Source organism: Prionailurus viverrinus, chromosome A1 (assembly GCF_022837055.1).
Source record: "Prionailurus viverrinus isolate Anna chromosome A1, UM_Priviv_1.0, whole genome shotgun sequence".
Classification (NCBI taxonomy): Eukaryota; Metazoa; Chordata; class Mammalia; order Carnivora; family Felidae; genus Prionailurus; species Prionailurus viverrinus.
This window is the reverse complement of record NC_062561.1, coordinates 521,690-538,787: the sequence shown is the minus strand read 5'-3', so window position 1 is coordinate 538,787 and position 17,098 is coordinate 521,690. Positions and strand designations below refer to the sequence as shown.

Sequence of the window (17,098 nt, the reverse complement as noted above, 5' to 3'; positions counted from 1 at the left end):
TTGCAGGTATCGTGAATACCTTATAACAAAACAATCCTAATTCCTTTCTTCCATTCCTTGTACTATGGTTATCTATTTCACTTATATTTAAGCAAGCATACATATGCATTTGGTATATTTGTATATACGTACATAAGCATATATACTAACCACATTGTTGCTATTATTACTTTGAACTATTATGCTACATCAACTAAGAATAAGAAAACTCCAAGTTTTATCTCCACTTATTCCTTCTTCAGTTCTCTTTACTTAGTTCTGAGTTTCTGACCTTTATTATTTTCCTTCTCTTTAAAGAATTTTTTGTACTATTTCTTGCAAGGCAGGTCTACTAGCAACAAGTTCAATTTTTGTTTCTCTGTGAAAGTCTTTGTTTATCACTCAGTTTTGAAGGTTAATTTCACAGTTTGGTGGGGTGTTTTTCTTAAGATTTTAAACATTTAAACCCACCTTCTTGTTTGTATGGCTTCTGAGGAGAAACTGGATGTAATTCTTAATTTTTTTTAAAGTTTATTTATTTTGAGAGAGAGTGCGAATGCGCATGTGAGCAGGGAAGGGGCAGAGAAAGAGGGAAAGAGAACCCCAAGCAGGCTCACAACGTGAGCACAGAGCCCAACGTGGGGCTAAATCCCATGAACCATGAAATCATGACCTGAACTGAAATCAAGAGTCGGACGCTTAACCAGCTGAGCCACCCAGCTGCCCCTGGATCTAATTCTTTGTCTCTCTATAGGTGAGGTCCATTTTTCCTCTGGCTTTTTTCAGGATTTTTTCTTTAATTTTCTGTAATTCCAAATGATATGCCCAGGTGTAGTTTAAAAAATTTTTGTTTTTGCATTTATCCTGGTTAGTGTTCTCTTAGCTCCTGGAACTGTGGTTGAGTGTCTGACATTAATTTGGGGAAAATTCTCAGTTGTAATTATTTCAAATACTTTTTCAATCCTTTCTTTCTTTTACTGGTATTCACATTATCCATATGTTATACCTTTTGTAGTTGTCCTTGGGTATTTGAATTTTTTTTTCAGTCTTTGTTCTCTTTTCAGTTTGGGAGGTCTCAAGATGTGTGATGTGTGTGTATGTATACACACACACACACACACACACACACACACACACACAAAATCTGTGTCCAGTCTACTAATAAGTCCATCAAATGCATTCATTTTTGTTTATGTATTTATCTCTACTTTGTCTTTTCTTAGTATTTTTCTCTCCCTGCTTACACTGTCCATGTGTTCTTGCACAGTCTACTTTATCCACAAGAACCCTTTTCATATTAATCATAGTTGTTTTAAATTCTCAGGTAATTCCAACATCTCTGTCATGTCTTGTTCTAATGTGTCTCTGTCTCTTCCAGTTGTGTTTTTTGTTTTAATATGCATTCCAATTTTTTCTTTTTAAAAGTTAAAATTTATTTAAAATTTTTTTTAATGTTATTTTTGAGACAGAGAGAGACAGAGTGAAAGTAGGGGAGGGGCAGAGAGAGAGGGAGAAACAGAATCTGAAACAGGCTCCAGGCTCTGAGCTGTCAGCACAGAGCCCGACGCGGGGCTCAAGCCCATGAACCGTGAGATCATGACCTGAGCCGAAGTCAGACGCTTAACCGACTGAGCCACCCCGGCACCCCTTAAAATTTTTTTTAATGTTTACTTTTTAAATTTTTTTTTTCAACATTTATTTATTTTTGGGACAGAGAGAGACAGAGCATGAACGGGGGAGGGGCAGAGAGAGAGAGGGAGACACAGAATCGGAAACAGGCTCCAGGCTCTGAGCCATCAGCCCAGAGCCTGACGCGGGGCTCGAACTCACGGGCCGCGAGATCGTGACCTGGCTGAAGTCGGACGCTTAACCGACTGCGCCACCCAGGCACCCCTAATGTTTACTTTTTAGAGAAAGAGAGAGAGTACGAGTGGGCAGAGGGCAGACAGAGAGAGGGAGACACACAATTCGAAGCAGGCTCCAGGCTCTGAGCTGTCAAAACAGAGCCTGACATGGGGTTCAAGCCCACAAACCATGAGATCATGACCCGAGCCAAAGTGAGATGCCCAACTGACATGTCACCCAGGCGCCCTGTTAAAATTTATTTTAATTGACATATAACATTAGTTTCAGGTATACAAATAATGACTTGATATTTGTATATAATGTGAAATGATTGCCACAATAAATCTAGTTAACATCCATTGCCATAAATTTTTTTGTGTGAGAGGAAAACTTTAAGATTTACTCTTAGCAATGTTCAAATATACAATATAGTATTATTATAGTATTATTAACTATAGTCACCATGCTGTACATCCCCATGATTTATTTTATAGCTGGATGTTCATATTTGTTGATCCTTCACCCACTTTGTACACCCCCACCCCTTCATCTCTTGGAACCACCAATCTGTTCTCTGTATCCATGAGCTTAGTATTTTTTGATAGTGATGGTGTTTTGTTTTTTATATTCCACAAATAAGTGAGATCATGTGGTATTTGTCCTTCTCTAACTTTATTTCCTTTGCAGAATGCCCTCAAGATCCATTCATATTGTTGCAAATGGCAAGTTTTCCTTCTTTTTTTGTGACTGAATATTCCATTGCATGCATGTGTGCGCGTGTATGTGTGTATTTATATATATATATATATATATATATGTATATATATATATATACACACATATACATACATGCATCAATAGACCACTTAGGTTGCTTCCATATCTTGGCTATTGTAAATAATGCTGCAATGAACATGGGGGTGCATATACATACATATATATATGTGTGTGTGTATATATATATATATTTTTTTTTTTTTTTGCATACAGCTTTTTGAGTGTTTTCATTTCCTTCAGATAAATACCCAGAAATGGACTTTCTGGATATGATAGTTCTATTTTAATTTTTTGAGGAACCTCCATACTGTTTTCTGTAGTGGTTGTACCAATTTACATTCCCAGTGCACAAGGGTTCTCTTTTGTCCACATTCTCACCAACACTTGTTATTTCTTGACTTTTTAATAACAGTCCTAACAAGTACGAAGTGATATTGTAGCTTTGAGGTGCATTTCCCTAAAGATTAGTGATTTTCAGCACATTTTCATGTACATGCTGGTCATCTGTATGTCTTCTTTGGAAACATGTCTATTCAGATCCTCTACCAAATTTCCAGATTGTTTTTTGCTATTGAGTTATATGGGTTCTTTATATATCTTGAATATTAGCACCTTATCAGATACATGATTTGCAAATATTTTCTCCCATTTGACAAGCTGCCTATTTATTTTATTGATGGTTTCCTTTGCTGTGGGAAATTTTTTAGTTTGATGTAGTCCTAGGTGTTTATTTTTGCTTTGGCAGCCTTTGATGGGTCACCAAGACCCATCATCAGGAGTTATTGCCTGTGTTTTCTTCTAGGAGTTTTATGGTTTCAGGTCCTTATTTCAAATATTTGATCCATTTTGAGTTAATTTTTGTGTATAGCGTATGATATAATCCAGTTTCATTCTTTTGCATGTTGCCGTCCAGTTTTCCCAACACCTTTGTTGAAGAGAAGGTCTCTTCCCCATTGTATATTCTTGGTTCCTTTGTCATAAATTAATTGACTACATAAGCATTCGTTTATTTCTGGGCTTTCTAATCTCTTCCACTGCGTCTGTTTTTATGCCAGTGCCATACTGTTTTGATGTACTTTTTAAAGTTAATAAGGAATGTCAATAAGTGATTTAGTTTGCCCAAATGTAATGAAATTAACATATTACTATTTAATTGGGTTGGTTCGGCAATCAGCATTTAAAAAAATGAAATAGAACTGAATAAAAGGTATCTGAGTACATTACAGGTAGTTAGGGTGAGTACAGTTTAATGTAATATATTTTTTTAAGATTTTATTTTTAAGAAATCTCTACAACCAATGTGGGGCTCAAACTCACAACCCCAACATCCAGAGTCACATGCTTCACCAACTGAGCCACCCACGCACCCCTAATGTAATTATTTTTTTTTCAATATATGAAATTTATTGTCAAATTGGTTTCCATACAACACCCAGTGCTCATCCCAAAAGGTGCCCTCCCTCAATACCCATCACCCACCCTCCCCTCCCTCCCACCCCCCATCAACCCTCAGTTTGTTCTCAGTTTTTAAGAGTCTTTTATGCTTTGGCTCTTTCCCACTCTAACCTTTTATTTTTTTTCCTTCCCCTCCCCCATGGGTTTCTGTTAAGTTTCTCAGGATCCACATAAGAGTGAAAATATATGGTATCTGTCTTTCTCAGATATGGCTTATTTCACTTAGCATAACACTCTCCAGTTCCATCCAGGTTGCTACAAAGGGCCATATTTCATTCTTTCTCATTGCCAGTAATATTCCTTTGTATATACAAACCACAATTTCTTTATCCATTCATCAGATGATGGACATTTAGGCTCTTTCCAGAATTTGGCTCTTGTTGAAAGTGCTGCTATAAACATTGGGGAACAAGTGCCCCTATGCATCAGCACTCCTGTATCCATTGGGTAAATTCCTAGCAGTGCTATTGCTGGGTCATAGGGTTGATCTATTTTTAATTTTTTGAGGAACCTCCACACCGTTTTCCAGAGCGGCTGCACCAGTCTGCATTCCCACCAACAGTGCAAGAGGGCTCCCGTTTCTCCACATCCTCACCAGCATCTATAGACTCCTGATTTGTTCATTTTAGCCACTCTGATTGGCGTGAGGTGGTATTGCTTTGTATTTCCCTGATGAGGAGCGACGCTGAGCATCTTTTCATGTGCCTGTCGGCCATCCGGATGTCTTCTTTAGAGAAGTGTCTATTCATGTTTTCTGCCCATTTCTTCACTGGATTATTTGTTTTTCAGGTGTGGAGTTTGGTGAGCTCTTCATAGGTTTTGGATACTAGCCCTTTGTCTGATATGTCATTTGCAAATATCTTTTCCCATTCCATTGGTTGCCTTTTAGTTTTGTTGGTTGTTTCCTTTGCTGTGCAGAAGCTTTTTATCTTCATGAGGTCGCAGTAGTTCGTTTTTGCTTTTAATTCCCTTGCCTTTGGGGATGTGTCAAGTAAGAAATTTCTACGACTGAGGTCAGAGAGGTCTTCTCCTGCTTTCTCCTCTAAGGTTTTGATGGTTTCCTGTCTCACATCCAGGTCCTTTATCCATTTTGAGTTTATTTTTGTGAATGGTGTGAGAAAGTGGTCTAGTTTCAACCTTCTGCATGTTGCTGTCCAGTTCTCCCAGCACCATTTGTTAAAGAGACTGTCTTTTTCCCATTGGATGTTCTTTCCTGCTTTGTCAAAGATTAGTTGGCCGTACGTTTGTGGGTCTAGTTCTGGGGTTTCTATTCTATTCCATTGGTCTATGTGTCTGTTTTTGTGCCAATACCATGCTGTCTTGATGATTACAGCTTTGTAGTCAAGGCTAAAGTCTGGGATTGTGATGCCTCCTGCTTTGGTCTTCTTCAAAATTACTTTGGCTATTCGGGGCCTTTTGTGGTTCCATATGAATTTTAGGATTGCTTGTTCTAGTTTCGAGAGGAATGCTGGTGCAATTTTGATTGGGATTGCATTGAATGTGTAGATAGCTTTGGGTAGTATTGACATTTTGACAATATTTATTCTTCCAATCCATGAGCACGGAATGTTTTTCCATTTCTTTATATCTTCTTCAATTTCCTTCATAAGCTTTCTACAGTTTTCAGCATACAGATCTTTTACATCTTTGGTTAGATTTATCCCTAGGTATTTTATGCTTCTTGCTGCAATTGTGAATGGGATCAGTTTCTTTATTTGTCTTTCTGTTGCTTCATTATTAATGTATAAGAATGCAACTGATTTCTGTACATTGATTTTGTATCCTGCAACTTTGCTAAATTCATGTATCAGTTCTAGCAGACTTTTGGTGGAGTCTATCGGATTTTCCATGTATAATATCATGTCATCTGCAAAAAGTGAAAGCTTAACTTCATCTTTGCCAATTTTGATGCCTTTGATTTCCTTTTAATTTTTTTTTTTTTCAACGTTTATTTATTTTTGGGACAGAGAGAGACAGAGCATGAACGGGGGAGGGGCAGAGAGAGAGGGAGACACAGAATCGGAAACAGGCTCCAGGCTCTGAGCCATCAGCCCAGAGCCCGACGCGGGGCTCGAACTCACGGACCGCGAGATCGCGACCTGGCTGAAGTCGGACGCTTAACCGACTGCGCCACCCAGGCGCCCCGCCTTTGATTTCCTTTTGTTGTCTGATTGCTGATGCTAGAACTTCCAACACTATGTTAAACAACAGTGGTGAGAGTGGACATCCCTGTCGTGTTCCTGATCTCAGGGAAAAAGCTCTCAGTTTTTCCCCATTGAGGATGATGTTAGCTGTGGGCTTTTCATAAATGGCTTTTATGATCTTTAAGTATGTTCCTTCTATCCCGACTTTCTCAAGGGGTTTTATTAAGAAAGGTTGCTGAATTTTGTCAAAGGCCTTTTCTGTATTAACAGGATCATGTGGTTCTTATCTTTTCTTTTATTAATGTGATGTATCACGTTGATTGATTTGTGAATGTTGAACCAGCCCTGCATCCCAGGAATGAATCCCACTTGATCATAGTGAATAATTCTTTTTATATGCTGTTGAATTCGATTTGATAGTATATTATTGAGAATTTTTGCATCCATATTCACCAGGGATATTGGCCTGTAGTTCTCTTTTTTTACTGGGTCTCTGTCTGGTTTAGGAATCAAAGTAATACTGGCTTCATAGAATGAGTCTGGAAGTTTTCCCTCCCTTTCTATTTTTTGGAATAGCTTGAGAAGGATAGGTATTATCTCTGCTTTAAACTTCTGGTAGATCTCCCCTGGGAAGCCATCTGGTCCTGGACTCTTATTTGTTGGGAGATTTTTGATGACTGATTCAATTTCTTCACTGGTTATGGGTCTGTTCAAGCTTTCTATTTCCTCCTGAGTTTTGGAAGTGTGTGGGTGTTTAGGAATTTGTCCATTTCTTCTAGGTTGTCCAGTTTGTTGGCATATAATTTTTCATAGTATTCCCTGATAATTGCTTGTACCTCTGAGGGATTGGTTGTAATAATTCCCTTTTCATTCATGATTTTATCTATTTGGGTCATCTCCCTTTTCTTTTTGAGAAGCCTGGCTAGAGGTCTATCATTTTTGTTTATTGTTTCAAAAAATCAACTCTTGGTTTCATTGATCTGCTCTATAGTTTTGTTTATTTCTGCTCTGATCTTTATTATTGCTCTTATTCTGCTGGATTTGGGGTGTCTTTGCTGTTCTGCTTCTAGTTCCTTTAGGTGTGCTGTTAGATTTTGTACTTGGGATTTTGCTTGTTTCTTGAGATAGGCCTGGATTGCAATGTATTTTCCTCTCAGGACTGCCTTTGCTGCATCCCAAAGCGTTTGGATTGTTGTATTTTCATTTTCATTCATTTCCATATATTTTTAAATTTCTTCTCTGATTGCCTGGTTGACCCATTCATTCTTTAGTAGGTTGTTCTTTAACCTCCATGCTTTTGGAGGTTTTCCAGACTTTTTCCTGTAATTGATTTCAAGTTTCATAGCATTGTGGTCTGAAAGTGTTCCTGGTGTGATCTCAATTCTTTTACACTTATGAAGGGCTGTTTTGTGACCCAGTATGTGATCTATCTTGGAGACTGTTCCATGTGCACTCGAGAAGAAAGTATATTCTGTTGCTTTGGGATGCAGAGTTCTAAATCTGTCTGTCAAGTCCATCTGATCCAATGTATCATTCAGGGCCCTTGTTTCTTTATTGATCCTGTGTCTAGATGATCTATCCATTGTTGTAAGTGGAGTGTTAAAGTCCCCTGCAATTACCACATTCTTATCCATAAGGTTGCTTATGTTTGTGAGTAGTTGTTTTATATATTTGGGGGCTTCCCTATTTGGCACATAGACATTTATAATTGTTAGCTCTTCCTGATGGATACTCCCTGTATTTATTTTATAGTGCCCTTCTTCATCTCTTGTTACAGCCTTGAATTTAAAGTCTAGTTTGTCTGATACAAGTATGGCTACTCCAGCTTTCTTTTGACTTCCAGTGGCATGATAAATAGTTCTCCATCCCCTCACTCTCAATCTGAAGGTGTCCTCGGGTCTAAAGTGAGTCTCTTGTAGACAGAAAATAGATGGGTCTTGTTTTTTTTATCCATTCCGATACTCTGTCTTTTGGTTGGCATATTTAGTCCATTTACGTTCAATATTATAGAAAGATATGGGTTTAGAGTTGTTGTGATGTCTGTAGGTTTCATGCTTGTAGCGATGTCTCTGGTACTTTGTCTCACAGGATCCCCCTTAGGATCTCTTGTAGGGCTGGTTTAGTGGTGACGAATTCCTTCAGTTTTTGTCTGTTTGGGAAGACCTTTATCTCTCCTTCTATTCTAAATGACAGACTTGCTGGGTAAAGGATTCTCGGCTGCATATTTTTTCTGTTCATCACATTGAAGATTTCCTGCCATTCCTTTCTGGCCTGCCAAGTTTCAGTAGAGAGATCCGTCACGAGTCTTATCGGTCTCCCTTTATATATTACAGCACGTTTATCCCTAGCTGCTTTCAGAATTTTCTCTTTATCCTTGTATTTTGCCTGTATGACTATGATATGTCATGCAGAAGATTGATTCAAGTTATATCTGAAGGGAGTTCTCTGTGCCTCTTGGATTTCAATGCCTTTTTCCTTCCCCAGATGCGGGAAGTTCTCAGCTATTATTTCTTCAAGTACACCTTCAGCACCTTTCCCTCTCTCTTCCTCCTCTGGAAGACCAATTATGTGTAGATTATTTCTCTTTAGTGCATCACTTAGTTCTCTAATTTTCCCCTCATACTCCTGAATTTTTTAATCTTTTTCTCAGCTTCCTCGTTTTCCATAATTTTATCTTCTAGTTCACCTATTCTCTCCTCTGCCTCTTCAATCTGAGCCATGGTTGTCTCCATTTTATTTTGCAGCTCATTTATAGCATTTTTTAGCTCCTCCTGACTGTTCCTTAGTCCCTTGATCTCTGTAGTAATAGATTCTCTGCTACCCTCTATACTGTTTTCAAGCCCAGTGATTAATTTTATGACTATTATTCTAAATTCACTTTATTATATTTAAATCCTTTTTGATCAGTTCATTAGCTGTTATTTCCTGGAGATTCTTTTGGGGGGAATTCTTCCGTTTTGTCATTTTGTATAGTCCTTGGAGTGGTGCGGAACCGCAGGGTACTTCCCCTGTGCTGTCTTGAATAACTTGTGTTGGTGGGCGGGGCCACAGTCAGACCTGTTGTCTGCCCCCAGCCCACTGCTGGGGCCACAGTCAGACTGGTTTGTGCCTTCTCTCCCCCCCTCCTAGGGGCGGGATTCACTGTGGGGTGGCGTGGCCTGTCTGGGCTACTTGCACACTGCCAGGCTTCTGGTGCTGGGGATCTGGTGTATTAGCTGGGGTGGATTGCCAAGGTGCACAGGGGCGGCAGGGGCAGGCTTAGCTCGCTTATCCTTCGGAGATCTGCTTCGGGAGGAGCCCTGCGGCACCAGGAGGGAGTCAGGCCCACCGCCAGAGGGATGGATCCGCAGAAGCATAGCGTTGGGTGTTTGCATGGTGCAAGCAAGTTCCCTGGCAGGAACTGGTGCCCTTTGGGATTTTGGCTGGGGGATGGGCGAGGGAGATGGGGCTGGCGAATGCCTTTGTTCCCCGCCAAGCTGAGCTCTGTCGTCCAGGGCTCAACAACTCTCCCTCCCATTGTCCTCCAGCCTTCCCGCTCTCCGAGCAGAGCTGTTAACTTATAACCTTCCAGATGTTAAGTCCCGCTTGCTGTCGGAACACACTCCGTCTGGCCCCTCCCCTTTTGCAAGCCAGACTCGGGGCCTCTGCTTGGCCGGCAGACCGCCCCTCCGCCCCGGCTCCCTCCCGCCAGTCCGTGGAGCGTGCACCGCCTCTCTGCCCTTCCTACCCTCTTCTGTGGGCCTCTCATCTGTGCTTGGCTCCAGAGAATCTGTTCTGCTAGTCTTCTGGAAGTTTTCTGGGTTATTTAGGCAGGTGTAGGGGGAATCTGAGTGATCAGCAGTACTCGGTGAGCCCAGCGTCCTCCTATGTCGCCATCTTCCCCTAACCCCCTGTAATTATTTCTTAAAGCAGACCACAGGATAAACTTTAAAGATATCAGGTTAAGGAATGAAAAATTTATTGTGTATACTTGAAATGTAAAATGACCTTAACAAAAAATAAAAAGTAATTATTAAAATACCAAAGTATAATACAAATTTAAAACAGAGATCTTAGTGTGAGAAAAATCAATGTTCACCACCATCCTATTTATTTAGATTCCATACACGTAAAGTTCACGTGTCATGACAACAATGCAAGTTTATTTGTTTATTTTTTTCTGTGGGAGAGAGAGACAGAGACAGAGACAGAGCATGAGAGGCAGAGAGGGAGACACAGAATCGAAGCAGGCTCCAGGCTCTGAGCTGTCAGCACAGAGCCTGACGTGTGGCTCAAAATCACAAACCGTGAGATCATGACGTGGGCTGAAGTTGGACGCTTAACCAAATGAACCACCCAGGTGCCCTGATTTTTAGTTTACTTTTATATTAAGAAAGAAAAAGGTTACCTGAACAATTCAAATGTATGTGAAAGTGGACCCATTTGCATTTAAACACATGAATCTTTAAGTATCCATATGCTCAAATACTGAAAATTTGAAACCATTTCACTTTTATTAAAACGATTTAAAGCTTATAGTCCAGCAGAAAAAGCACACGACTCAGATTGGAAATTTAGCAATCAGATGCATAGGTATGAATGCCAGCATCACTACTCACTGATATGGTGACCTTGGGCTTGTCACTGGATCTAAATATCAATTTTCTTATTAGTAAAATGTGAATAATCTATTCGATAGTTGGAAATGAATTATAAAATATGAATGCACATATGCGAAAGAAGCTTAAAAACCTGAAGTGCTATGTAATTGTTAGGTATCATCATCAAATATGTAATAAAAGTCTTGTGCAAGAAGAAACAAAAGACTTTTCTCTTTAATTTTTCCTCCCCCCCCAAGAATGTGGTTTTTCAAAATATGCAGTTCTCTCTGAAGATTTTGCATGAAACTCAAGTACTACCTCAGTATTCTGGAAAGATAAACTGTTACTGTGAAAGGGTAAATTAGCTGGGCTGTAAACAAATTTGCTAAGGAAATATCTAACGTATTGGAAAACAAGCTGCCTTACTTGTTTGTGTACGAACAGGGCTGCCAATTACAAGTAAGTGGTACCATTAAGGCACCAAAAGCCAAATCTCTACCTGGAAATATTTTTTGATTATTCAAGTTAATAAATATATTTTAAAGTAAAAATTCTTACTCATTCATTCATTCATTTATTTTTGAGAAAGCACACACATGTGTGCATGTACAAGTCGGGGAAAGGCAAAGAGAGAATCCCAAGCAGGCTCCATGCTGTCAGCACAGAGCCTGATGTGGGGCTGGATCTCACAATATCATGACCCAAGCTGAAATCAAGAGTCGATGCTTAACCAGCTGAGCCACCCAGGCCCCTATTTAAGTTCTCTCTACATCCAACATGGGGCTCAAACTTATGACCCCAAGATTAAGAGTCACACACTCTGACTCAGCCAGGTGCCCTGGAAATAAAAATTCTTATTATGAATAAATGTATAATGTATCTGGTCTTCCTACAAGACTAAACTCATTAATACATGTTTTAATCAAACTTTCATGTATTTATACTCTAAAGATCACTTAACATTATAACATTTAGCCTTAAAGTAGTCACAAAAGTATACCAGACTCACCTTAATACTGCCGCCAACAACTTCCATTACCTTGCCTCGATACCACATAGTATCTGATCCTCTTACTGCACAGGCTTCTCCCTTTTTCCAGAAATAAGGCTCCAAAAGACCAAGGCATTTTAAATTACTTTGAATTTCATTCATCATTTTTGTTAGCTCAAATTCTGAAGAAATTATTAAAAATAGAAAGCATTTAGGAAGAATTTCCTCCCAATTTCAATATGAAATCATCAATAACCTTTAATAATCTCATCACCGGAATAATAGTATAAGGAACTACTAGAGCTTTAATAAAAATATAACTCCTTCAGTAGCTTCCATATGTTTCAAAACATGGAACTAACAGCATGTAAATAATTATTCTGATCTCTGGTTATAAATGTAAGCATTATTTTGGGAATAAAGCATGATTAAAAGCTCTAAACACATTAACAGATAGCCTAATATAAAAGAACTACCATGTTAAGATAATGTCATTTTACCAGCATACTTAAGTAAAGTAGAACACAAGTCAGGTGTTACTTGATGCTTAGATAGACACAACATAATTCTGGGATATAAAATTAAAATTCTAATGTTGCTATTTGCTGCTAATTGGCTCATCATTTCCACAGTAAATACATATCCCCATAACTGATACCACTGAAGGCAAAGTATGGGGGCAACTGCCACATCAGTTCTACCACTTTAGTTGTGTGATCTTGTTTCTTTACCTCCATGAGCCTCAGTTTAATCTGTAAACCTGGTATGACAGAACCTGTCTCCATTATCAGTATTGCGGGGGATTAAATGTAAAACATCTAGCACATTGCCTGACAACGTTAACAGTCAACCAGCTTTAGCTATGACTATTCACTTCTAGGTTAGCAAATTGCACAGATTTGTTTTGTGTTTGAATTAGAAAAACAGGGTTTAGGAGGTCAACAAATGAGACAAAAATTTCAACAAATGCATAGCCATCATACCCCTATCCATAGCTGGAATACTTATTATGGAGCTAATGGACTTAAATACCCATGAGTGCTAGAGCTGCTGTTAGTTACAAAGTATGCTGGATGCACCCAGGTTGTAGTAAGGAAACATTTGTACGTAAGCCTAAAGAGATAGCAGGAAGGAGATGAATATTCTCAAAGGGCTCCCAATCTCCAGTCATTCGTTGTGGTTTCTTTCCTCATTCTACAGAATATGAACTTTTGTATTCTTTTCTTTTGGAGAGCTCCCAAACTTGCATAAGTGCCAGGTCCTACAAACCTGGAACCAGCTCCATGTTTTTCTTATGCCCAGTGTCTATCCCTGATGTCTCAACAAATGATTTTTATGTGAAAAGCACTTTGCATGAGTTATTTTCACAAAAAACCTGTGAAAATGAGGTTAAACCTTGCCCAAGGTATTTCAATCTATGTATACTTCATAGAGAATGGGGCTGCTAGCTACTACTTTTAGTGATTAATCAATCCCACATAACATAAAAGATATTACCTGACAACTTAGGTACTACAAATATAGTTCCATCATTGCCAATGCAGCTGACTGTTGCCTCAAATACTTTCATGTTAGGAATAGCTGGTGGTTTGTAGCATCCAGTGGTTCTTGGTTCTGGAATTTTCTGCTTAAATTCAGATACCTTGTGTTCACTGATAACATCAGCAGCTTTTTTGTCAGGGTCAAAGTTAGTCTTAATACACTTTGTAACCATTGAATCTTCTTGTTCTGGGGGGATTTCCAAAGACTTCTCAGATGAATGGCTGTTATTTAATTTTTTAATTCTGTAACATCCAAAAAATAATATATCTAAACATGAGCAAATAAAAACATTCTTTGGAAAACAATATAAAGAGAGTCCTTCAAATATACTGGAAATTTAAAGAAAATATTTGTTCTAGTCTAGGATACATTAGTCTAATTTGTTACATAAAAAAGAGCATAATTTAAGTTATAATAAAAATTGTTTTAAATTATAAATCAGCTTGAGAAAAAAGTAATAATTTCACTTAAATGTTTTAAATTACTGTCTCATATTTACATGTTATTCTGTCTTAAAATCTCAAAGTATATTACAAGTATTGTACAATTAACTAGATCTTAAAGGGAAATACAACATCTTCAGGCTGATTCTAATTTAGTCCACAGACAGAACATACACACATTCTATCAAAATAATACAAATAGTAAGTCCCTTAAAAATAATTCAGCACTACTGAGATAGTGTCAGTGGTAATAAGCTATAACTCATAATTTTTTTACTTCCTGTCATTCCCTTCCAGTTAAAAAAATGTACGCCTACTATAAAAAAAACCTATAGGAAATATTGTTTATTTTCATAGAATTGTAGGTTTTTGTTTCTTCTACTTTCTTGTATTTTCTTTAAAAAAAAAAAAAGGAGATAAGCACTTGTGAGACAGCTACATAATTCTTCAACTAACATCGTTCCCACTTGGACTTCAGCCTTGAGACAGCTGATAGTTTTAGTGCCGTAAAAGCAGTAAAGAACATCAGTTAGCAGTTAGCAGTATTAACTTGCCTAGCACTTTCCACTTTACCATTCTTTTGCCAAGGAATTGCTTTAGCCTAAAGCCAGTGAACCTGAAAAGAGACACATGCAGGGTATCTTTACGCAGAGCCTTGCTGTATGCCAGTACACGCTACCATGCTTACCTAACTACTTCATGCCCCATTTTATTTTTGATTTCTCATTCTCCTACCATTACATCAGGACTGGGGTCCTGGCCCAAATAAGTTAATTTATAATAGTACAAGATAAAAAAAGAGATCTGGCCACGTATGGTACAAAGTGGCTACTTGGAACATGTGTTTGCAGTTCTAATAGGCCTTGTATCTAGAAGGCGAGAAATAAAAAGCAGCAGCTAGGGCTATAGCAATATCCTCATCCTTTGCCTCTTGTACCAACGGTACCTTAAACCACAAACTTAGTACCTGAAAGGTCTTTAAATTTAAATATTGTTCAATTACTTTTCTGCTATCCATTCGTGTTTCACATAAACACATTTTGGTATATACCTACCACAATTTCCAACATAAAGCTTCAACATTTCTGTCTAAGCAAATGATGGCAAAGGGCTCAGATATGGTACCCAGTATGTAATTCTCTTTTCCTTTGGTTTAGAGTGTAAATGCCAAAGCAAAAGGGAAAACATAAAAACAGAAATGTCAGTAGGGATTTAAAGATGTAAGAGCTAATGAACCTGAATAAAGAAATAAGCAATCCTGAATGAATTTATTTCTGAGCTGGCTTCTCAAGGTTAAGTTTGTAAATCATTAGGAGCAAACAAGATGAAGTTCAGGTTTGAAAGCACACAGATATAAGGATTTACACAGGCAAGTAAGAAGCCTTCATTATAAACTGGTGTTAAAAAAAAAAGTACATACCTCCTTTCTCTCAAAGCCAAACCCTTTTTAATCAAATATTTAGAAACATCGACACGCTCTCCTTTCTCATCTCTGCAGAAAATTTTCACAGGTAATGGCCATGTTGTATTGTTTTCCTGCAGTGATTTAAGAAAACAGTAAATATGAAATACTAAAAGGAAACCTTATAAACAACATACTTCTCACAGGCATTTCCTCCACATTTATCCAAGTCAGAAAAATAAATTTCCAACCTAGTAAAGTTATTTTGGTACCTGACTCTATCAGAGAGAAAATAACATGGAAGAGAGTCAAGTGGGACAGATAGTTGGTTTGTGAAATGTGTCAGGAAGACCTCACTGTCTTATCTTGTTTTAAAGTTTATTTATTTTGAGAAAGACACTGAGTAAGCAGGTGTGCATGAGTGGGGGAGAGGCAGAGAGGGAGGGACAGAGAAGAGACAGAGACAGAGAGCAGGTTCTGCAACATCAGTGCAGAGCCCAAAGCAGGGTTCAAACCCACGAACTGCGAGATCATGACCTCAATTAAAGTTGGACGCTCAACTGACTGAGCCACCCAGGCACCCCAGGAAGACTTCACTGTCAAGGTGAAACATGGGTGTATCTGTCAGGGGAGGCAGACTGCAAACTTTTCTTTCAGCCCAGAACAGGCTGGGGGAACATAAGTTACAAATTTGTCTATCTTCCTAAACCGTTTGCAAATTACAGAACTGAAATGTATTTTCCCAGGTGTGCTGTATGTGTGTGTGTAAAGAAAGGAAAGTGCTGCAAGGCCTAGATACTCTGCTGCACATGGAATTAGGAAAATAGAGAAAGTACACATAGAAAAAGTAACACGGAAAAATTACCTAAGAAAATTCTAATCATTAACACAATAAAAGGTATCCCATTGGAATAAAAGTAAAGAAAGAATACTTTTAAGGGTTCTGAAAAAATATATCCCTCTTCTCAAACCTATACTTACACAAACACCCATTTTTATGCATACAATCAATATGATTTCACTAGAAGACTAACTCTTCAGTTTGTAAAGAATAGCAAAAGGCTTTAGAAATGCTCTCTAGCATGTTTTTTGACATGCAAATTATCAACTCAAGATTATTACTTTAGAAATGTTTTGATTAATTCATATAATCATCTATGGGGTATCTATAATAAACAGGTGTTATAACTTGAAATAAGACCAAAAATGCTGTCAAAAAATCCAAATAGTTTGCTGTTATTTTCTCAACAATAAATTGTAGAAAACATCATTGTAACTGTTTAGCCCACTACACACCTGTAAGATTATGGTTGCTACAGCTCCAGTCAGGTACAATGAAAGACAGTCACAAGCTGTAGCTGTCCACTTGTCACTCCCACCAGTTGGTCTAAAACAACAAAAACAGACAACTTGTTTTATAACAAATAGCATAAGATACAGAAATATAAAAGAACCACTATATGTATATATTCATACATATATGAACAAACTTCATATGTAGTGAGAAATCAATTAAAGCATGGCTTCTGTTATTTTCATAATTTTCTTCTGTTTTCATAGACTTTTGCTTATTCCTCTCTATTCTACTTAGGGATCATATCATATGCTAACATGTATATCTGTTCTGCAGCTACACTGAGAACCCTTAAAAAGGTAATGTTTTATGTACTTTTTTTTTTTTTTACCTATTATGTACATTTCATACATGCTGAGTAGACTATAAACTCTTGAGAGTGGGGATAACGTATTATGTGTTATGTCCATCATCATATCCCTAATGCCTGGCACACAGAAAGCACTTTAAAACTATTTAATGGAAATTTAAAAAGAACAATCCCTTTGCAATAATGATTCCACTGCCCAAACATTTTTGAAAGCTTTTTTCTGGAATTTAAATCTAATATGAATTGCAACCCATGAATATTAGCCTCAATAATTTA

The 17,098-nt window shown here is 38.0% G+C and overlaps 1 protein-coding gene across 3 annotated transcripts in view; it reads right to left on the bottom strand.

The window, feature by feature from the left end:
• RNF17 (ring finger protein 17) overlaps positions 1 to 17,098 on the bottom strand; it is a 128,769-nt gene that overhangs the window by 26,532 nt on the left and 85,139 nt on the right. For all 3 annotated transcript variants that reach the window (XM_047873453.1, XM_047873439.1, XM_047873446.1), the window contains exons 24-27: positions 16,455 to 16,545; positions 15,177 to 15,292; positions 13,269 to 13,555; positions 11,790 to 11,953 (exon numbers count right to left, since the gene is read on the bottom strand). In XM_047873453.1, the coding sequence (XP_047729409.1) occupies positions 11,790 to 11,953; positions 13,269 to 13,555; positions 15,177 to 15,292; positions 16,455 to 16,545 (658 nt within the window). The remainder of the gene's footprint in view (positions 1 to 11,789; positions 11,954 to 13,268; positions 13,556 to 15,176; positions 15,293 to 16,454; positions 16,546 to 17,098) is intronic.